This window comes from Bidens hawaiensis, unplaced genomic scaffold (assembly GCF_021521415.1).
Source record: "Bidens hawaiensis isolate Kalapana, Puna unplaced genomic scaffold, B.hawaiensis_p1.1 tig00000905_1, whole genome shotgun sequence".
NCBI lineage: Eukaryota > Viridiplantae > Streptophyta > Magnoliopsida > Asterales > Asteraceae > Bidens > Bidens hawaiensis.
In genome coordinates this window covers 4,812,018-4,836,086 of record NW_027491053.1, presented here as the reverse complement: position 1 = coordinate 4,836,086, position 24,069 = coordinate 4,812,018, and the positions used below count along the sequence as shown (strand labels likewise).

Below are 24,069 nucleotides of genomic sequence, written 5' to 3'. Positions count from 1 at the left end.
GTAAATGGGTCAATGTTATCGGGTAATCAGGTATATTACAAATCTCAAACCGGTTCCAAACCAACAAAAACTTTCAAAACCAATTTCAAACTAGTCTCAAACCCTAACGGGTCGAGTATTACCCGTCCTATTTGTATCGAGTTTCTGATTTTTCTATCAAGTTCGAGTTTTACTGTCATCATCGCTGCTAATAAAACGTTAATAAAGGAAATCTTAAAAACCTGTTTAATGTTTTTCTTTATTGCAATATTGCTCTTTAATTATTAATAACAATAATAATAATAATAATAATAATAATAATTAATAGTTGAAGTCGACGGTGGAAACCGGCGACGTGGAGACTCTACGGCGGTGGAAAGCATCACATCAAATTCAATTGAATTCAATACATTCAACAACATATGACGTGTATAACATCTGGACCAACCATATTTGATGACGTGTACAGTTTCAAACCACAATTTTCCCTCCAAATTCTTCATATAGCATTGCATTAGCATCCTCACTCTCCGGCGACTACATGCTCATCAATGGCCTCTGCTTCATCTTCAACTGCCGTTCAACTAGGCAGAATCAGGGTTTTAAAGCAGGGATTAATAAATCAACCGTCGACTAAACTAGGCCCTGTTGTGTACTGGCTGTTCAGAGATCAACGAGTAAGAGACAACTGGGCGTTGATTCACGCAGTTGATCAGGCCAGCAGGCTCGACGTACCCGTTGCGGTTGCGTTTAATTTGTTTGATCACTTCTTAGGTGCTAAAGCCCGTCAGCTGGGGTTTATGCTTAGAGGATTGCAACAGCTTCGTCACGAGCTCGAACGAACTCTTCACATTCCCTTCTTCTTGTTTCAGGTTTTGATTCATTTTTGGCAGTGTGATTAATGATATTGATTTAGTGGTGTAGAAACCAGTTATTCACCCTGAAATGAAATGAATTTTCTTTAATTCTGCAAGTGGTAAATTTATATATTACAATAGAATGAAAGGTGGAATAAGACGGTAAAAGAGGTCGGCCTCACAAAACTGTAACACGTGACCGTGGATAGTTACTTATTTATCAGCAATAATATTTATTGTTTAGGTTTTTATTATAATCTTATATGAATAATAATAGGTATATATATAAATATATATTTAATATTTTCAATACAAACTAGTAGGATTCCTCCGCCCGATGCGGTGAGAATTCGGTTGGTATCCGTTCGCTACATTACTGGCACTCGTGGTCTCGCTATAGCAAATGAAAGAGAAAACCCATAAAATAAAGTTGTGATATGTCCAAAAGGATATTGGCACTCGTATTACGACACAAAATTTTGAACTCCATTTTCAACAAAATTTTTAACAAAATCTCGGGGAAGTATAATTAAACACTACTATGTTGTTGGGTTTTTTTAAAGTTAATGAACGTAAGTTATCAGAGAAAAAATCAAATTGAATGAAAATTAAATGGGTTAAAAACGTATATTATTTAAAGTATAAGGAGTGAAATTTTAACTTTAAAATACCGCTTGTTGCACAAAAATCGAGTAACCAATATTGATATTATAGTTATATAAGTAATAGGCTCGTTTAGGCTCACGAGTTATCTGGAGCTCAATAAGTGAAGCTCCGGCTCATGCTCGATTATTAGAAAAACTTATATGTAGGATCGAGCTTGACCAGATTCGAGCTTCTATCGAGTTGCGAGCGACTTGACTCGTTTACACCCCTCTTTGTATTGATCTATAAATGTATCTTGTGTTTTAGAATCTAATTTAAGTTAAGAACATATCTGTTTGATTCAGGGAGAAGCAGTTGATACCATTCCCAACTTTGTTAAAGAATGTGGAGCCTCACTTTTGGTAACTGATTTTTCGCCTCTAAGGCAAGTTCGCGGGTGGAAAGAAGAAATAAGCAAGAAGGTGTCTGGTTCTGTATCGATTCATGAAGTTGATGCGCATAATGTTGTACCCATGTGGGTGACATCAGATAAGTTAGAAGATTATGCTAGAACCATTAGACCCAAGATCAACAACCGGCTTCCTGAATACATGATCGAATTTCCTGCATTAAAGCCTCATGTTAAGAAGTGGGATACCGGTAACAGATCCATTGATTGGGAGAAACTTATTGAACATGTCACAAGGTAAGATTTTGTTTGACTTTTGTTGACTTTTGTTGAAACTTATTTAGTCTGATATCCGCAGTGAAGGAGATGAAGTTCCTGAAGTTGAGTGGTGTAAACCTGGAGAAAGCATTGCGTTAGAAAAGTTAAAGGAATTTGCAAAAAACAGATTGATGAACTACTCTGCAGATCGGAATAACCCAACGAAGCCCGAAGCGGTTTCTGGGCTTTCTCCGTATTTGCATTTTGGGCAGATTTCGGCCCAGCGTTGTGCTCTGGAGGCTCGTAAATATCACAAAGTTTACCAACAGGTTTGTACTTTTGTAGTGTGAGATCATAAGAAACAGAAACTTCATTTGGAATTCTTTTCTAATGCTATTTTATGATTTATTTATAAAATGAAGGGAGTTGATAAGTTTCTAGATGAACTGATTGTGTGGCGGGAGTTAGCTGATAACTTCTGTTATTACGAACCTCATTATGACTCGTTTCTGGGTGCGTGTGACTGGGGTCGTGCAACGTTGATGGACCATGCATTCGACAAACGCGAACGCATATGCACGTGAGTGCGTTAGTATTTGTTATTGTTTTAGACTTTGGTTGATTGCTTACATATGGTGTATGCAGGCTGGAGCAGTTGGAGAATGCACAAACAACAGATCCTGTAAACTACTTTGATCCATCTTGGAAGCATTGTTATTTGTGAATTAAACTGTTAGTTTGACCAGTTTTGACTTATGAATGGATTTTTGTTATTATTTTTAGCTTTGGAATGCTTCTCAGTTAGAGATGGTTCATCATGGGAAGATGCATGGTTATATGAGGTAGTTACCAATCTTCTTAAAGATTCTTTAATATTTACTAGGAACTTGTCTCAGGGTAGTTTTTCAATCTCAATCTCGGATAGGTTCTTGTTTATTAATTAATTTAGCGTAATTGCTATTTTGGCCCTGTGGTTTAGCTCCTATACTTGGTAATTAGTTTTTGTGTATTTTCTAATTATAAGTTTTGCATATAACATAATATTTATTAGTTAGTTATACTATATATGGCAATAATTATCATAAAAGTATATATTTATTATGTTAAATAAAAACTATATAAATCATAGGTTTGTTTAGGCTTGTGAACCAACTCGTTCCCAATAATGAAGCTTGGGCTCATATCTTATAGTTCAAAACAAGCTTATATTTTGGCTCAAGCTCGGCTTGTTTTGAGCTTTTGGCGAGCTGATATCAAGTAGCTCACGAGCAGCTTGGCTCGTTTAGAATGTGTGGAATTTTATAAATTGGAAATAAAGAATGAAGGAAAATATGAGATTTGATAAAAAAGGAAGTATATAATATCAAGATTGGAATTTTCTTGTATAGGATTTTATATTTTTAAACTTATTTTTGGTATCTAATTAATATAGCATGATAACAGAATGTATTGGGCTAAAAAGATCCTCGAATGGACGAGTAGCCCGCAAGAGGCTGTTGAAATCGCGGTCTATTTAAACGACAAGGTACTTGATAATCAATCATCAATTTTGTATCTGTTAGAAGGGTCTTTGCATAAATCTTGATGTCACAATCTTGACCTGTTTTCTTATCACGGTTTAACCCGCTCATTTTACTGCCACCGCTAAGTTTTGATATTTATTTATAGTATAGTATTGATGGGAGAGATCCGAATGGATATGCTGGAATAATGTGGTCCATTTGTGGTGTGCACGACAATGTACGTATTTTGTTACATGTTTATACTTCAATATTTAAATATAATCTAGAATCAAAAACTTACATATAAAAAAAAATCTAGAATCTATTAATTTTTGTGTCATTTTTCTTTTTTTTTTCAGGGTTTTCAAGAGAGGCCGGTTTATGGGAAAATAAGAAGCATGACATATGCAGGTTGCGCGAGGAAATTCGACATTGATGCATACATACGCAGTGTTAAGAAGCTAGTAAGAGATGTCAAGAAACGAAAAGGGGAAATCTTGGTTGATAGTTAAGCGTGACTTAATTAATAACACGCTAGATATGAGAGACTGTGATTTGCGAATTTGTTACTGAATATTCTTTTACTAATTTAAACAGAAAAAGGTAAAATAGTATTTTACACTATGGGTAACTTGTGTCATTGGCATAAATGTATTGATCTATGTATGCCTCCAGAACTATCGGTTTCTGATTGTTTTTATTTATTATATTATATGTTTCTAGATCTTTGATTTTGTATCAATACACATTGAATGAAAGTTTATTTGTTGTTGACTTTGATAATCTTTCTACCTTCATTTTAGATGATTTATAAGTCTTTGTTAAATATTTAATGACATGTATATACCTTAACTGCTATAACTAACTTAACCAACTTTGCAGGACATAAAAAGTTAGAGAAATCGAAACCAAATTTAAGCATTTGCTTTTTAAAAAAGATTTTTATTTTATTATTTTTATATATTTTTTGTGACATTTAGACACGTATCAATTCTAAGTGTATAAGAAAACATTTTTCTAAGTGTATTAAGAAAATATTGTTGTGGTATTTAAGGCTGTATATATTTATAACATACACATTGTATTTATTCATGCAATTTATTTATTAATAACATTTTTAATTATGTCAATTGTGTTGGGTTGATGAACCGACAAGTTTTAGATTTGCAGATTAAATTGTTTATCTCAGACATTACTTATATATATTTTTTTGCGTCAAAAATATCACTTTAATCCAAACACACTTAAAATCATGTAGCCCCAACGCACCCCGTTGAATAGTTAATCTCAGCGTGCCAAACGGGAGTATCGGTTTGCGGTGTTAATGAAGTTGGTAAACGTCTTGATGCAAATTGATGGGTTGGTGGGTTGCAATAACTGGGTTAAACGAGTAAACAAGCAGACATGACGACTTGTTTAAATAGACATTTTAACAGGTCAGCATATTTAGGGGGTGTTTGGGATTCTTTATTTTTACCTCCTTGTAACTAATTCACTTTTATAAATTAAAAAGGTGTTGGATAATTTGACTTTTTTAAATATTTAAAGAAGGAAATGAGTTTTTGATAAGTTAGAAGGGAGTAAATTATCAAAAACAACTTATTAGTTAAACAAGTCAGCCAGGTCAGTCCTACTTTCCACATAGATCCCATTGCGGACCATAACAATTCCCGAGATTGACTTTACCTGTTCAATCAGACATGACATATATTTATTTGTGTCAAAAACATCAACCTGAACCTAAACGCACTCAAAATAATGTAGCCCAAATGCAGCAAAATTATTTAAACGTGTCTAACAAGTTGTTGGATTTGCAGGTAATAATCAAGTTTTAAACGCGCTAATCAGATCGGTGGTCATAACAAATGAGTTAAATAAGATGTAAACGAGTTAACAATTCGAATGGTTTAATTAGACATGTTAAGTTAAAAGTCCCATAGCCGAATACGGATTTTCTACGGCCACCCCCCCCCCCAATTGCTAAAAAACCGACCAATACGCGGCGTATAGAGCTACACGCGGCGTATTGGTCGGTGTTTCTAGAAAAACACACCAATTTTTGTCTTATTATGTTTTTTCTTTGTTTTTGTTATTATTATTATTATTATTATTATTTATTTGTTTATTATTAATAAACCGTTTGGTAAAAGTTCGGTCAAAACAATTAACACATATATACACCAAAACTAATGTTATATAGATAAAGTATACAAATAAAAATAAATACAAGAACTGAGACATAAAAATCTACATAAAGGCCTCGTAGTCAAAGTCATCGTCGATGGCCCTGAACGCCACGTCGCCAACGTCGTCATCGCCCTCTGCCCTGTGTCTGGCCCCCGAACCCTCACCAGCGGCATCCACGTCGTCGCCCCGTTCGCGTCTCACACCAGACGTGCTCAACTTGTGGTCAAAACTGGGAGGGGGTGGCACAGGCACGGGGTAGTGCTGTCCAGAATGTATTGCCGCCAAATAGCCGACCATCCAGCTGATCTGGCGCCGCATATGGTCCATCCGCTGCCCCTATCGTAGCACCTCCTGCTCCGTGCTCGGCGACCGACGCTCAATGGCCTACAACCCGGCGTCGGTGGCGGGATCCAGACGCACTGCGCGATACGTACGTGGAACGTTGTGCGGCAGCGCCTAACAACAAAACAATAAAAATACGTTTAATAAGCAGGCGAATTAGAAGAAACAGTAAAATGATAATGTATTAAAACGTATCTGACATGAGCTCGGATCCTCATGTCCGTCACCACCATCGTCCGAATCCCCGTCAGCCCCCTCCCCCGCATCGATAGGCTCATCGACGATATGCACCCCCGATGCCGCGAGCGGGGGAGGCTCCACTAAAGGCACCGGGACCGTAAGGGGCACGTGCCCCCGGCCCGTCTACCAGTCGGTCATACTGGCTGTGGGGCCCGTGGAACGTACGCACAATGTGCCTGCTTTCGCAACGGCTGTGGTCCAGTGGGCTCGGAAGGGTCGGGGAGATAACCAGGCCATCCACCAAGGCTCCATGGCTTAAAGAGATCACAAGCTAGGTGGCGTACTCGCCACCCATCAAGGACCCTCGTGCCTGCCTGTGAAAGTAGGTGGCAAAAATAGTCTGCAAACCCCCTAGCGAGGTTGCAGTGCGTGCCAGTCAGTAGACACCTCAAAAAAATAGGTCGAGCAGGCTGCAGTGCTCCGTGCCCTGATTGCGACCCATGATGGATGTCGCAATCAGCATGTGTAGGTACCTGTGTAATATAATATAATATCTACCTATACTAATAAAAGAAAATAATGACGATGATGTGATAGTCCCATATTAATTCTTGGCTAATTTTTCCCGCTCAAATTCTTAATATCCTTTTATAGGCATTTTAGGAACTTTTCATATAAATAAATATTATAAATTCTAAAATTGGACAACTCCTAATAAAAAAAATATTGTTTATTGCAATTTAGATGAGAAAGTATAAAACTAAAAGTAGAATTGAAATATTTAATAATTTTAATTTTATTTTATATATAATAATTTATTAATGATATGTGTTTGATATGTTGTTTGAACATGACTCCATTTGAAAAAACACGTGGATTTATTCATATAATGAACTAATATTTTTTCTTACAGTTTAAACTGCTATGTTTGACCCTGTGGTCGTGTTCGGAGCGGCAATTGATGACATGACCCAGAAATAATCAGGTTTTGGGTTGGTTTGGTTAAACCTAATAACTTTTTTCCCTCCAAACTTATAATCATGTTATAAATCAATAATTATTCACTTTCTTTTTACACTTCATTTATGTTATATCTATAAAATGATTAAATTATTAACTTTTCTTTAAACTCTATTTTATTATATATACTATACACTTGTATAAAAATAAATATTTGATATAAATCTGAAAACTGAAAACGATATCAATTAAAAACTAATTACCATAATTGTCTCCCAATGCGTATCTTTCTTCCCATCAATTCCCATATGTAATCTCCTTTAAATTGTTTGAAACCTAATTGCAGACGTAGATCTAAGTCGAAGTTCGAAACCTAATTACAGACGGAGATCTAAGTCGAAGTTCGAGACGTATATCTATTTCTGATATTCATCTTAAATCAGGTACGTAAGAATGAATTGTTTACCATATGTGTTTTTTTTTTGTTTTTTTACACATATGTATTTGATATTCGATTGTGTGAATTTGATATTGTGAGTACGTATATCTATTTATTTTTTTCAGTTAAGCATTTGTTACATATATGATTTTAATTGATATACATGTGTATCTGCTTATGGAGTTGTTGGGCTGTTTTCGTTATTTACTTTGCATATATGTTACTTATGATGCACGGGAAATTCAAAAGAAATACACCTAAACTATAAATATTAAATGATTAAATTAAAAAAACTTATATTTTATCAAATTAAATAGTGTAATAAGTTCAAATTATATTTTCTAAAATGGAATATTCATACGAATACGTAATTTTTCCCGCTCAAATTCTTAATATCCTTTTATAGGCATTTTAGGAACTTTCCATATAAATAAATATTATAAATTCTAAAATTGAACAATTCCTAATAAAACAAATATTGTTTATTGAAATTTAGATGAGAAAATATAAAACTAAAAGTGGAATTGAAATATTTAATCAATTTTAATTTTAATCTTAATTTATTACATATAATAATTTAGTAATGATATGTGTTTGATTTATTGTTTGAACATGACTCCATTTGGAAAAACACGTGAATTTATTCATACAATGAAGTAATATTTTTTCTTATAGTTTAAGCGCTGCTCTGTTTGACCCAATGGTCGTGTTCGGAGCGGCAATTGATGACACGACCCAGAAATAATCAGGTTTTGGGTTGGTTTGGTTAAACCTAATAAATGTTTTACCTTCAAACTAATAACTATGTCATAAATCAATAAATATTAACTTTCCTTTTACACTCCATTTATATTATATCTATAACATGATTTAATTATTCGCTTTCATTTAAACTCTATTTTATTATATTTACTATACATTTTTATAAAAATAAATATTCTTATAAATCTGAAAATTGTAAATGATATCAATCAAAAACTAAATACCATAATTGTCTCCCAATGCTTATCTTTCTGCCCATCAGTTCCCATATCTTCTCTTTTAAATTGTTTGAAACCTAATTGCAGACGTAGATCCAAGTCGAAGTTCGAAACCTAATTGCAGACAGAGATCCAATTCGAAGTTCGAAACCTAATTGCAGACGAAGATCCAAGTCGAAGTTCGAGACGTATATCTATTTCTAATTGCAGACGGAGATCCAAGTCGAAGTTCGAGACGTATATCTATTTCTGATATTCATCTTAAATCAGGTACGTAAGAATGAATTGTTTACCATATGTGTTTTTTTTGTTTTTTTTACACATATGTATTTGATATTCGATTGTGTGAATTTGATATTGTGAGTACGTATATCTATTTATTTTTTTCAGTTAAGCATTTGTTACATATATGATTTTAATTGATATACATGTGTATCTGCTTATGGAGTTGTTGGGCTGTTTTCGTTATTTACTTTGCATATATGTTACTTATGATGAACGGGAAACTCAAAAGAAATACACCTAAACTATAAATATTAAATGATTAAATTAAAAAAACTTATATTTTATCAAATTAAATAGTGTAATAAGTTCAAATTATATTTTCTAAAATGGAATATTCATACGAATACGTAATTTTTCCCGCTCAAATTCTTAATATCCTTTTATAGGCATTTTAGGAACTTTCCATATAAATAAATATTATAAATTCTAAAATTGAACAATTCCTAATAAAACAAATATTGTTTATTGAAATTTAGATGAGAAAATATAAAACTAAAAGTGGAATTGAAATATTTAATCAATTTAAGTTTAATTTATTATATATAATAATTTAGTAATGATATGTGTTTGATTTGTTGTTTGAACATGACTCCATTTGGAAAAACACGTGAATTTATTCATACAATGAAGTAATATTTTTTCTTACAGTTTAAATTGCTCTGTTTGACCCAATTGTCGTGTTCGAAGCGACAATTGATGGCACAACCCAAAAATAATCAGGTTTTGGATTGGTTTGATTAAACCTAATAACTTTTTTCCCTCCAAACTAATAACTATGTCATAAATCAATAATTATTAACTTTCCTTTTACACTCCATTTATATTGTATCTATAACATGATTAAATTAATCACTTTTATTTAAACTCTATTTTATTATATATACTATACATTTTTTTAAAAATAAATATTCTTATAAATCTGAAAATTGAAAACGATATCAATCAAAAACTAATTACCATAATTGTCTCCCAATGTGTATCTTTCTTCCCATCAATTTCCATATCTTCTCCTTTAAATTGTTTAAAACCTAATTGCAGACGTAGATCCAAATCGAAGTTCGAAAACTAATTGCAGACAGAGATCCAAGTCGAAGTTCGAAACCTAATTGCAGACGAAGATCCAAGTCGAAGTTCGAGACGTATATCTATTTCTGATATTCATCTTAAAACAGGTATGTAAAAATGAATTGTTTACCATGAGTGTTTTTTATTATTATTTTTTACACATATGTATTTGATATTCGATTGTGTGAATTTGATATTGTGAGTACGTATATCTATTTATTTTTTTCAGTTAAGCATTTGTTACATATATGATTTTAATTGATATACACGTGTATCTACTTATGGAGTTGTTGGGCTATTTTTCTTATTTACTTTGCATATATGTTACTTACAGTTGCTATGAAATATTGCTTGTTGTATTTTAGTGCTTATGATACATATAAGAACGGTAAACAACATGCATGTGTTAATTGAAATAGTGATAGATGTTGAGATGTTTCAAACCTTTTTAGGGATGAGCAAATTCGGTATTGGTACCGGTACCGGTACCGGTTCCGAAATAGATACCGATTTGGTACCGTCGATACCGAATCCGTAACCAAAATTTGAGTTTCGGTATCGGTGCCGGTACCGGTACCGGTACCAGGATTCTCGAACCTTTTTACCTTTAGTACCGGTAACGTTACGGTATCGGTGCCAAACTAAATCCTTGTTTATTATTATTATGCATAATATTATTATGTATAACAAAATTAAAATTAAAATTGATTAAATATTTCAATTCCACTTTTAGTTTTATATTTTCTCATCTAAATTGCAATAAACAATATTTGTTTTATTAGGAATTGTCCAATTTTAGAATTTATAATGTTTATTTATATTGAAAGTTTCTAAAATGCCTATAAAAGAATATTAAGAATTTGAGCGGGAAGAATTAGCCAAAAATTACCATGGGACTGCCACATCATCTTCATTATTTTCTTTTGTTAGTATAGGTAAATATTATTCATAATAATAATAATAATAATAATAAACAAGGATTTAGGACCCTACGCTTCGCGATGGGGCCATTAAACCGAACAAAAAAACATGTGTAAAAACGTTAAACCACGGACGCGTTGTGAGTCGACACGAAAACAGCCTGTATGGGGTTACGACATCAAAATTAAACAAAATAAATAAACACGTCAATGCCAAAACACAACAAATTATCATATATTGAACAAAAACCCAGCATGTTACAGTTGCGAAACGACACAAATTCGGTATCAGCAGTACTAACACAAATTGGTAAACATGAATTAGTAAGCCAAGAAAATCATATTTTAAAGGCGAGGTATCAAACGTTGAGACATGGATATAAAAACATGTGATGATGGGATAATTTTAAATCATGAAAAACGTTTTGTTTTTTTGAAAGACCAACTATATCAAATACGAAAGCAAAGTTTAAGAAAATTGTATAACCGACAAATAAAGCATGTAAAGGCGACACTTGCGCAAGTTTAATGTTTAGAAATATAGTTTGTTAAATATTATAATTAGTTGAAACAAAACGTAAAATAAAGGGAATAAAAACCATCAGATAGTGTACCGATCTCTACTGTATTTTTATAAAACATAGATTAAAGTAAAACTTAAGTAATAAAAAAGTTAAATACAATATATGTAAAAAGTAGTGGAGCTAGAAGTGAAAAATAAAAAAAAGTGAATGGTAAATTGAATAGTGATTATGTGAGGGGTAGGAAATCCTATTTTTAATATATATATATTAATGCAACAACAACAATAATAATATACGATTTTAAAAGCCGCGGACCCCTCCTTGAGTTCAACGGGATCGTGGTTGTGAGTCTCGTTTACCACTTGAACCCTCCAACATGCATCCCTCGAGTCGTACCTGCCTAGGATCTTAAACGGACAACGTTTTTTAATGTTGCCGGTACGTCTCACCGTGACCTTTAGTTTCGGTTCGCTTCCACGATTGCATGCTAGGTCCACACCGTTTTTCTTTTACCGCTGGACCACAACAACAAACCCATGCTCCTGTCCTCTATTTTTCACCCATTTCTCCAGCTCCTCGGCCAGTGGCGGAGCCACATAGTAACGACCGGGTTCAACCGAACCCGGTAAATTTTCGGTTTTATATGTAATCTATAGATACATATTTACGAGCAAACTCATACTTTTTCTTCAAGCGAACCCAGTATCATTTTAAAAAAATATTCGAACCCATAAAAAAGCCTAAAGTTATTAATAAAATGAGTTAATAAGCCCAACCCAATTAACAATATAATACCTAAATAGAAATTAAAAAAAAGAAGAAGCTAAAACACAGGCGATTCAGTTTCTTGCGTACAGTATCACCCGGAAGGCCGGAATCGGAATTCGGCTGGCTGGCTGGCTCCTGCCTCCTTCTTCTACCTTCGTCAATCGGAATTCGGAAACCACCCGCTGGCCGCTAGTTACCGTTCCGGTTGGCGGTTGCGTAGTTCTGCAGCGTCCTCTTAATCCCTTCTGGTGTTAGGTGTGTTTTTTCTATTATTATGTTTGTGGTATTTAATAGATTTAAGCCTTATAGTAACATATCCATATTATTATTATTATTATTATTATTATTATTTTATATATTATTCCATTGTATTCTTATAACATAATACAATATTCATATTATATTATTATATGAGGCCATATTTATTTATATAATTCTATTTCTTTGTTCATAGTTTAATTAAAAGAATTTTTAAGTGGATCAACAACGGTCAATTGACTCTCGCTTTGATTGTTTCAAGTGTTTAAGGTTTCAATCGATCATTCGATCCGTACCTCACAATGACTCTTTCTTTGATTTTGATTTTTAAATAGTCAAATCAAGTATGAGTAAGAAAAAACAAGGTTAGTTTTATAATTACAATTATATTTATGTTTATCGTTTACAATTATGTTTAAATAGAATTATGTGTTGAATGTTGCTTACTAGTATGTTTTGAATTTGTGCATTTAGGGGACATTCATAGTTTTTTTAAAAGATCGCCAACCAATTTTGGTTCTTCGTCTTCAAATGCCACTCCTCAAAAAATAGATTTGAATATTGACAATGTACTATTGTTATGATGGTGATATTGTGTTTTATTTGTTTGACCGAATGACCAATCCGACCCGACCCATTTAGGCCCGAAAACTTGACGCCGGAAAAAAATCGAGTACCGAAAAATCCCGAACCCATAAGAAGAAATTCCTGGCTCCGCCACTGCTCGCGGCTCTCAAAAATCTGAAACAGTTTTACGCTATTTATTACATAACGTACAGATAAATAATATTAACTTAAACAAAACACACGGTGTCTTACAGCATCTGTTTTATACGAAACCCTCACCTCGCGTATGTAGTCATCGTCGTACTCATCTTCGTTATTTGGGTTTACCACGGCATCCTCATCATCGTCATGTAGACTCGGTTCCGTAAAACGGATCATTTGCTACTGGCATATGGTACGATGAGGAAGGCTGGCCTCCATAATCCGACCCAACGACAGGTGACTGGTACGATGGCTAACTATCGTAAACACCAGGTAGCTGATCTACATAATCCGACACGAAGTACTCCTAACATGTATAAATTATAAATCAGACTACAGTGTTACTAATAATAATAATAAAAATTTTAATACCTATAATAATATAAAATTTAATATTTTAATAATAAATAATAATATTAAAATAATAATAATAATATAACTATATATTTAGAATAATATTATTTTAATAATACTAATATTGTGATAATAATCGTAATATTCATAATAATATTAAAATAACAATAATAATACAATAATAATATTTTAATAACAATCACATTTTAATAATAACACTAATAATCCTGTAATAAAAAAATAACAATAACGGTAATAGTACGGGAAACCTGGTTCAAATTTGGGAAGCCCGGCGAGGCAGGGTTACCGTAAAACTGTTCAGGCTGACTATAATAACCGATTTGCTCCTAACAAAACGTAATGTAGCATGCTTTAGTTAAAGAGACAACCAACTTCATAGTAAAATAAATACAAATTACGAAACCTGGTTCAAATTCGTTAAGCCCAACGATCTAGCCTGACCGTAAGGTTGTTGGGGCTGGGTATTAAAGGCGACATACTCTTAACAAAACGTAATGTAACAAGTCTTAATTATAAAAACAACAACCAACATCATACTAGATAAATATATAACGAAACCTGGTTCAAGTCGGGTAATCACGACTTGCCAGGCTGATCGTTAGCGGCGTAACCCGGCTCCTTCTCCGGAAATAAATTGTTAAACCACGACATTATAGGTATATATATTGCCAAAAATAGTGTTATGTTGTTTGTTGGCTAAAGGTCGAGGAAAATACGAGTGCATGTATATATAATATAAAAAAGGAAAGGAGGAGAGGTAGGGAAGTCGGGCTCCAATAATTCATAACAATCAATATATCACATATAGCCGGCTAAGATGTCAAATCCACTAATACGCCGCGTATAGCCTACGTGACGTTTTAGTGGCGTGTGTAAGGTGTCCCTAACAGGACCCACCGAATATTGGTGGGGAGGGGGGAGCGACATCGAACTTTATGTCCAAGCAATGTGTGATGTGACATTAAATTTAAGTGGCAGAACAACGTGTACAACATCCGGACCAACCGTATCAGATGACGTGTACACTTTCAAACCACAACTTCCAACTCATTTTCCCTCCAAATTTGATCTTCTAACCAACTTCCATCTTCACTTTCCAAATCCAAACCAAACCAAAACATTTCAATGGCCGCCTCATCATCCACCGCCGTCCACTTAGGCAGAACCCGGGTTCTAAAACAGGGGTCATCGTCACCGAGTAAGCCCGGTCCCGTCGTGTATTGGATGTTCAGAGACCAACGCCTGAGAGACAACTGGGCGTTGATCCACGCCGTCGATCAAGCCAGCAGACTCAACGTCCCCGTTGCGGTTGCGTTTAATCTGTTCGATCAGTTCTTAGGCGCCAAAGCTCGTCAGTTAGGGTTTATGCTTAGGGGATTGCGACAATTGCACCGCGGAATCGAACAAACCCTTCAAATACCTTTCTTCTTGTTTCAGGCAAGTAATAATTTCCTATTTTATTATTAAAAATTATTACCAATTACTCATTTGTTGGAAGTAATTTCGGACTCCAATTCATAAGTCGGTGAACTTGAGGGACCAATGTTGACAAGCTGGTATGTGGTTATGTTTCCTAATTGTATTGTAATTATAATAAGTAATGTCTTTGCTAACAAGTTAGGTTAGTCTATATAAGCCAAGTTATGGTTAGACATTATAGCTTATGAAGTTGGTGCAACCGAGTTAGGGTTCATCAAGAGTCAAACCAAGTTAGGGTTTGGACGTTGTAATCAATTTTTTGAGTTATATATTCTGATTATTATAAACGAGAGTTAGTCGTTTTATTCGTGTTGATTATTGATCCAGGACTTGATCATTTAGGGACTGTTAGACGGGCCGTGCTTGTGAACTTGAATACGACACAGAAATGACCCGATTAACCACAACTTATTTTTTCGAAAGATTAATAATTTAATCAAATGTGTATAAAATAATTGCATTTTATTATAAATCTTATGTCAAGTTTTGTTAAGTTTTAGATTTTGGAATAAAATGCCCAACCAATTTAATGTACGACAAAAAACATTTTAAAAAATAAATGCGGCCAACCCGCAAACCTGTCGACTTGAGAAGAGTACGACATGTTTAGCTAAGTGGGTTTCTGAGTTAGACGCAAACCTGTTTGTACTAAACCCAAGCCCATGAGTTTCGTGTTAGGTTGGTGTCGTGTCAGAAATTAGCACCCCTGGTTTTGTTAATGACTTTTCTGTTTCTGGCAAGTACAAATCGTTAAACAATTAAAAAAAATCCCCAATTAGATGTAACTTTTTAAAATTTGATGCTGTTGATACAGGGAGAAGCCATTAATACCATTCCCGATTTCCTTCAAGAATGTGGAGCTTCACTTTTGGTTACAGATTTTTCGCCTCTGAGAGAAGTTTGTGAGTGGAAAGAAGAAATTATTAAACGGGTGCCCGATTATGTATCCATTCATGAAGTTGATGCACACAATATAGTACCCGTATGGGTGACATCAAATAAGTTAGAATATGGTGCTAGAACTATTAGGCAAAAGATTAATAACGAGCTTCCTGATTATCTGACCGAATTTCCAGTATTAAAGCCTCCGATTAGGAAATGGGTTGCCACAAACAGGCGCATAGACTGGGAGATGCTTATTGAAAATGTAACAAGGTACAAAGCCGGCATTTTAATTTGACAGTTTGGATCAGTTTTGGGCTCAAACTAAACCAAAATCCGGAAATTCTGCTTTTTTAGTTTTTGAAAACGATTTGGTTTCCGTTTTTTCGGTTTTACCATTTGGCTTGAAATTTTCGGGGCAAAAAATAATGAATATGAGCCTTAGACTTTGGACTAAATCTTTTTGTTGATTAATAATAATTGACTATTATACATTTCAGCTAAAATTATAGGTAACACTATTTATGAAATTCTTCTAAGTTACTTAAATTCTTATATTGAGGGTTCTTCTTCATTGTAATTACAACATTCAGATATTATTATTCCAGTATTTTAAATAACTAATAATCGTTGGATATGAGCAGGAAAGGAGCCGAAGTTCCTGAGATCAGGTGGTGTGAACCGGGAGAAGTTGCTGCAAGAGAAACGTTAATGGGAAATAAGAACGGGTTTTTAACTACTAGATTAAAAAACTACTCTACGGATCGGAATAATCCATTGAAGGCCAATGGGCTTTCTGGATTGTCCCCATATTTGCATTTTGGGCAGATTTCAGCCCAACGGTGTGCTCTAGAGGCGCGTAAACTACGCAAAGTTAATCCACAAGTATGTGTATTTTTGCTAGTGTTATTTAGATGTATTTTCTAACATTATATTATTATTTTGTAACTTTATGTGTTTGTGAAATGAAGGCGGTTGATACATTTTTGGAAGAACTGATTGTGCGAAGAGAACTATCTGATAATTTCTGTTATTATCAGCCTAATTATGATTCATTGGAGGGTGCGTGGGACTGGGCTCGTGCAACACTCATGGCACACGCTTCAGATAAACGTGAACATTTATACACGTGAGTGTGTTACTTTTGTTTTAGGGTTCAAAAAGATTGGTACGTTACTGACACATGATGCACAATATGCAGAAAGGAGCAGTTGGAGAAGGCACAAACTGCAGATCTTGTAACCCATTACCTTTTTTTTCATCAATCTTTGACGAGTCCTTATATTTGTTAGCAAAGTTGTGTACTTATGAATGGTTTGTTGTGTTTATTTTCAGCTTTGGAATGCTTCTCAGCTAGAGATGGTTCATCATGGAAAGATGCATGGATTTATGCGGTAAGTAGCAATCATTTAATGGTTCATTAAGGAATAGATATGGCCTTTTTAAATATTCTTTAGTATTTACATGATGTGTGTGTGTGTGTGTGTTGGTCAAGAAATGAAGATGTGATTGTGTTGATTTTATTATATACAATTGGAAATAATGAATTGACTCAAATGATGAGTTTCGATAAAAGGGAAGTAAAGAATATCAAGATCGGATTTTTCTTGTAAAGAGTTTTATAAATTTGAATTTATGTTTTGTATCTAACTTATGTAGCATGATAACAGAATGTATTGGGCTAAAAAGATCCTCGAATGGACGAGTAGCCCACAAGAAGCACTTGAAATAGCCATCTATTTAAACGACAAGGTACTTGATTTATGATCGAGTCAAACTTCTATTTCTTGGTCTTTGCTGAAATTCGATTGTTATGTAATGACTTTCATTTGTTCACAGTATCATATTGATGGGAGAGATCCAAATGGATATGTTGGTTGTATGTGGTCAATTTGTGGTGTGCATGATCAGGTTTGTATTGTATATTTTACATCTTTCTGCTTAATTATATATTTATACAATTTTTTTTCTAGAATTCATCGGTTTATATCATTTTGTTTATAGGGTTGGAAAGAGAGGCCTGTGTTTGGGAAGATACGATACATGAATTATGCAGGCTGCAAGAGGAAATTTGATGTTGATGGATATATTGCATACGTGAAGAAGTTAGTAGGAGGTACCAAGAAACGAAAAGGCGAAACCTTGCTTGATAGTAAAACCAAACAGGGTATTAATATACAAAACTTGCATAAGTAACCAACATTGTTTCGATATTCGATCTAGCACCTAAGTTACTGTAAGTCTGTAACATACAATTTAAGTATTGGATAGTTTTTATGTTTATTATCATTAAATATTTAGTATTGTTTTAATATAAGAATCATAATGCCAAAAAAAGATAATCTTTATTGCTTTAAACATCACAACCTTTTCAAAATCGTTTTATTGTTTTTAATGCAAGTGTTACATAACTGATCTATAACTTAATCAGTAGAAATAAATTATAGACCTGTGTTGGGAAAAAACAGCTTTTCAGACACATCAATCTCTATATTTCAAGATTATTCAGCGACTTCGGTTTCTGCAACTTCGGTTTCGTTCTCGTTGCTGTTCTCATTTTCGTCCACAGTTGGAGTCAGCGCCTTCACTTTCTGCAACGAAGGAAAAAAAATCAATTAGGATATTATTTGATTCAATCTAATAAATAAGTAAATAAATAACTACGCACTACCTCAACAAATTGGGCAGGATCATCAAGGCTAGATGAACCTAGAATGATCTCCCTCCTCAAATTTGATGTTAACTTGTGACAAACCCGCAGCTGAAAGAAATCAAAATGTATAATTATATATTTAATGCTGTTTGATGGTTGATTTGTCATATAATTTAGCAATTTTGTGAATACGTATATGTAATCATGAGTTACACATGTATAAGAAATCAAAATGCCAAAATGTATAGTTAATGTTTTGATGGTAGTTTGGTCATTTAATTTATGTAATTTTGTGAATACGTATATGTAATCACGAGTTTACATATGTAATAAACAAAATACATTTATGTAATCATAAAATTGCATATAATAAACGACAAAAATACCCTTATATAATATTACATATACAAACAAATAAATAAATAACATGATTGATTTTTAACAGTTCTCTCAAATTATTTGGAAGTTGTGAAATTATCTTGATCCATGTATATATGCATATATGTGTGTGTGTGTGTTTCCAACAAAACAGATAACAATTTTTTTTACCTCTGATCTAGTCGCCCCGCCAACTATTAAAACAAAAATACGTTTACCCATCTTCCTATACTCACTAATCGTGCGCCTAAGAACTGATTCGCTGCACACAAACATTAAAACATCACATCTCTTTTTACAACAATAAAAAAACTAAAGTTAAATAATAACACAGACACACGAAGTCACGCATACCTTGAAGATCCGTCATCAGAATAACGGGGGCGGGCCCACGATGACCGCCTGGATCTCATTGAGTGAGCCGAAGGAGTATCAAGAACGCGTGCTGACACATAATGTGAAGCCCCGTGAAAAGTTGGACTCGGGTCATTCATACACGGGTATTCGTTCACTGGTAGTTCATTTCTGCTAAGTTTTTGAATCAGTTCCTGAAATATCATTTATTTAATAAGTTTTTTGATTATTTTTTGTAATATGTGCGCACAATGTACCTCAATCATGGGATAAAAGCGTGTTAACTGCCAAGAAGTTTCGTCACCAGGACGATCTTTTCTTATACTGTGCTACTTTTGAATTCATGTTCAAAAACAAAAGTCATGTCAGAACTAATTTGACCTTAGTTATTTTACAACCTGGCATATATACATATAATATACCTTGTTATCAAAGCTTTTAATACTTTCTGGTGCTGCTTCAAGATATCTCATATTGTAAACAGCATTCATGTCATCAGGAGATATGTTTGCAAACTGAAAAGCCAAATAAATGTCAATTAATCTACAGATATAATATATAATATTAATAACGAAGAAATTTGTTACCTCCATTAACCTTGTAAGCTCATCACTCTCAAATTTCTCAGGATGAGTCGCTGCATAAATCATTAATAATCTCACCTTGGATTCATCTGTTACATCCTGCATGAATATGCAACGCAAATAAGTAAGAACATGGAGTCATAAAGACAAAAATGCAGACGTTGACATTGGTCGTTTATGTCCGTTCATTTAATAAACGAATAAACATGAACACTTGTCTTATTCGTTCATTTACATTCGTTTATGTTCGTTAGTTTATGTTTGTTTAAGTCCATTCGCCTACGTTCGTAATTATTCATTTAAATATTTTGGCCCGTTACACCTTAGTCTAGTTGTCTAGCACACTTTTAACTAGTTTTAGCTCGTTCGTTCATCGATGTTATGTTAGTTCGCTTATGTGCATAACCGTTCATTCATACTGTTAATGAACGCATATAAACGAACATGAGCATATTCATATTCTTCACGAAATAACATAAACAAGAAAATCCCGTTCATTTAATTGTCCATGCCTGATCATTGGTTCAGTTAAAGTTAAACGAACACGAATATGCTCCGTTCGTGTTCGTTCGGTTCGTCCACAAGCCTACTAACACATACACATATTCATAGCATTTTCTCACCATATTTTCTCTGAGGAAGTTAACAACTTCCCTGGTTCCTGCATCTCCAAACACAAGGTCTTGCTCTAGTTGCCCTAAATCTGTAAGTCCCATCTCGCGAATAATATTATTAATCTTCCCAGCAATCTATTTCAATCAAACCAAAATTTCTTTATTATTTTTTTCTTTTTTTATAAATAATGGCATTGTTTAAGTAATATGAAATTATTTGAAAACTTACACCAACATGGAGGGATAATCTATCCATTTGTTCATTATATTGTGGCAAGGCTTGAACCATCTTTTGCATTTCACGAGTAGTTATTTGACCACCATCTCTACATACAAATATCGGTTTGTAAACCATTTGTACGCATAAAAATTAATAATAGGGATATGCAAACTGACCTTGAACCTTGATGCATCTGTGCAGCTTTATTTTTTGACACAAAGTTTGTCATTTTGTCATGCAACCGCTCACTAGCCTGACAAGCGAAGATCAACGATTAAAAAAAATCAAGTCATTTTTTTAAAGAAATTGGAGTATGATGCTGACTAGACATACATCTGCTATGTGTGCATGGCGGAGCTCTAACCATACGGGGTCATGTTCCTCAAGAAGGACCTCTTTCGTTTCAAAACCACCTGATTTGCTCGGAACCTAACCAGTATAATTAATTGACATATAATAGCAAAAGAAGGTCAAACTTAGTCAACATTTTTGTTAGAGGTAGCAATTTCAACCCGTTGCTTATGAATGGGCCAATTCAGGTTATTTTTAAGCTTAAACAGATCCTAAAGGTTAAAAGTCGGTCAAACTGCATTTTTAATTCATGCAACCTCTTAACTCGTTTTATATCAAGATTCCTACTCAATTCATCAACTATTTGTTAAAAAAATTAACTAATTAAACCATCAACAACCAAAACCAATAAGCTTAATAAATAAACATTCAAACTCAATTTCTTAACAAGCGTTTAACCTTCAAAAAGTGACATTTTAACCCGAACCCTGTTACCCGACCCATCCATATTGCCACCTCTAGTTCTTATGGACAAGTGCAGGCTAACCTCATGAGAATATTTATTCCCATCCATTTCTAGTAAATCATGGCACATGGCATCATATGTCCATTCATGAATAATAGGCGCGACCTAAAAAGGAAAATTTGAGGACAAATTAAAGATGAAAAAACCTAAGAAACAAAAATATAAAACTAACCTGGTCTATTGATCTATCCAAGATGAGCAAATCACATGTTTCAACTTGAGGGAAATTGGAGAGAGTTTTATATTTCATAAGGCAATTCCAAACCGCAGCCGCAAGCTTTGTAGGGACTAAATCGCAAAGTGTTGTCATTGTGGTGGGATCGAGTGATTTGGCAGCACGGTAACGTACAAATGGGAATTCCTAAAGAATATAAACTTATAAAATACAATTTTAACAAAAATATAGTGAATAAACAGATTACCATTTACATACCAACATTGAAGCAAAAACGGTTGCAATACGGTTGGCCATTGCAGTCAAATATTCATCTCCATTTCGGCTAACTTCTTCGTCCCCATAAAGTTCTACCAATGCTTTCCCATGATCAGTTATAAAACATTGTATTGAATAACTTTGACTAGTCAACCTAATTTTAATTAATTAAAAGTAAGTTTATTAAAGAATGAAACCAGTTTACATAATCAAGATAACATACCTGACTGTCAATGGCAAAGTACTCCAAGTTCATCTGTAAATTACCCTAGAAAGTTAATATGGTGACAAATTTATTTATTATTATACAAAATAAAAACATGATTTAAAGTTTCTAACCTCTTTCATTGCTCGCAAGCGCGGTTTTATTGACGGCTCTTTTTTTATTTCAGCAACCAATTCTTTTGGAACAGATGAACTGAAAAAGATGTAGGCACTGAAAGCAGAAAGAAGTGGTAGTAATTAACCACCCTAAAGAATTTAATTAAAGTATTTGAAAAATATTAAAATATATATTCTCTTTAACATACTCTCGATATAGAGGCGAGTTTCCAGCCATGTCAGCTAACAGCTTGGCAATGCTGCATTTGAACAAAAGAATGAAAATGGGAACTAAATATAGTTGGATATGAATTGTTGATATTAAGTTACTAATTAGCATAATAATAATAATAATAATATTAATTACTTCTCTCCTGTTGGTTGTATGTAGTAAACTGCATCCAAATTGGGCAGTGGCTGTCTTCGCTTGTTTATGTCTTCCACCACTTTAGAAAAAATAAATAAACATGTATGTGACAATATGATCATTAAGTCAAAAATATGAATTATGACAGAAAAATCTTACATTTGTACGTATATTTATTTATTGAGATGTAAGATAAGGTGTATTTTTGTATCTTACATGAAATTCCTTCTTCTGTTAATTCAGCCATCTTGCATGAGTGTGACATGACTCTAACTGTAACTTTGTCCATTATAAGTACCTAAAAACCGCGCATCAAACACAAACAAACAAGAAAAATAATCCAACAACTGATTCAATGAGAATTAACAAGCTGACTGATTACTACAACTAAAAGTTGTGATATATATGTATGTATATATACCTTCCGGTTTGATCTTGAGTCTGGTCTTTTAGCTGATCTGATCATTTCATGCAACAATCCTGCACAATGTAGGAATAAATAATGATCAAATATTAAATAAACAGTACCACATTCACTTAATTAACCGAATCAAAACCGCAATTAAGCTATAATAATATATATACGCATGCAATAGATATACAACAAGACATGAGAAAAAACTCACGATCATGACCGATTTGTTTGAATTTTTTCTCTCCTTGAAAGGGTGAATCGTAATCCGAAATCGACATATTGGATTTGTTTTATCCAAGGGATTCAACAGATCGAATCAAACAGATGATTGAATTAAAGGGGTGGAAATGTACGTGTGACCGGAATCGTACCAGAATTTTTTAATTATTCTCCGATTTGAATAACGGCCATAGGTGGGTTGGTTTGTTTGTTTGTTACAAACGTGTTTATTGGAATTTTATACTTTTTCCTTTTTTAAAAAAAATAGTAATCAATTATTTTTAAAAAGAATTTATGAAACTTAATCTAATTTTTTTATTATGCAAGTTTGTAAAAAACAAAATTAAAATAGGTGTTTGATTAATGTTATTATGAAAGCCAGGCAGTCGTATTACAAGATTAAAATTCTAACACACAAATGAATCTAAGCAAGCTTAACAAATGAATTTGAATAAGAAAATCATATTTAACAAGTGAATTTGAATAAGAAAATCATATGTTCATTTGTTTAATTGCTTGTTTGCTTAAACTAATGAACGAATTGAACACATATAATTACTTTTCTATTATATTTGTGTACTAGAGGTTAGTCTTAGTAGAGATTGGCCTACGGTTAATAAACCCAACACATAATGGCCCACAAGCCTCCTAGCCCATATATCTCTCCATTTAAAGGGGATTGGAGGAGAGAG

The 24,069-nt window shown here is 33.6% G+C and overlaps 2 protein-coding genes and 1 pseudogene across 2 annotated transcripts; 2 read left to right on the top strand and 1 right to left on the bottom strand.

Annotated features, from left to right (window-relative positions):
* Positions 1-530: 530 nt before the first annotated feature.
* Positions 531-4,152, top strand: LOC143548088 (deoxyribodipyrimidine photo-lyase-like). The gene is made up of 9 exons (XM_077039348.1): positions 531-851; positions 1,787-2,127; positions 2,189-2,417; positions 2,511-2,668; positions 2,734-2,770; positions 2,872-2,930; positions 3,532-3,613; positions 3,757-3,828; positions 3,950-4,152. Exons 1-9 carry the CDS (start codon positions 531-533, stop codon positions 4,100-4,102), a joined length of 1,452 nt encoding a protein of 483 aa, XP_076895463.1. The 3' UTR covers positions 4,103-4,152.
* Positions 4,153-14,654: 10,502 nt separating this feature from the next.
* On the top strand, positions 14,655-18,254 carry LOC143548099 (deoxyribodipyrimidine photo-lyase-like). The gene is made up of 9 exons (XM_077039356.1): positions 14,655-15,078; positions 15,935-16,275; positions 16,647-16,887; positions 16,974-17,131; positions 17,204-17,240; positions 17,338-17,396; positions 17,673-17,754; positions 17,842-17,913; positions 18,007-18,254. Exons 1-9 carry the CDS (start codon positions 14,767-14,769, stop codon positions 18,196-18,198), a joined length of 1,494 nt encoding a protein of 497 aa, XP_076895471.1. The 5' UTR covers positions 14,655-14,766; the 3' UTR covers positions 18,199-18,254.
* Positions 18,255-18,503: 249 nt separating this feature from the next.
* LOC143548077 (SNARE-interacting protein KEULE-like) lies at positions 18,504-23,512 on the bottom strand (annotated as a pseudogene).
* Positions 23,513-24,069: the final 557 nt, after the last annotated feature.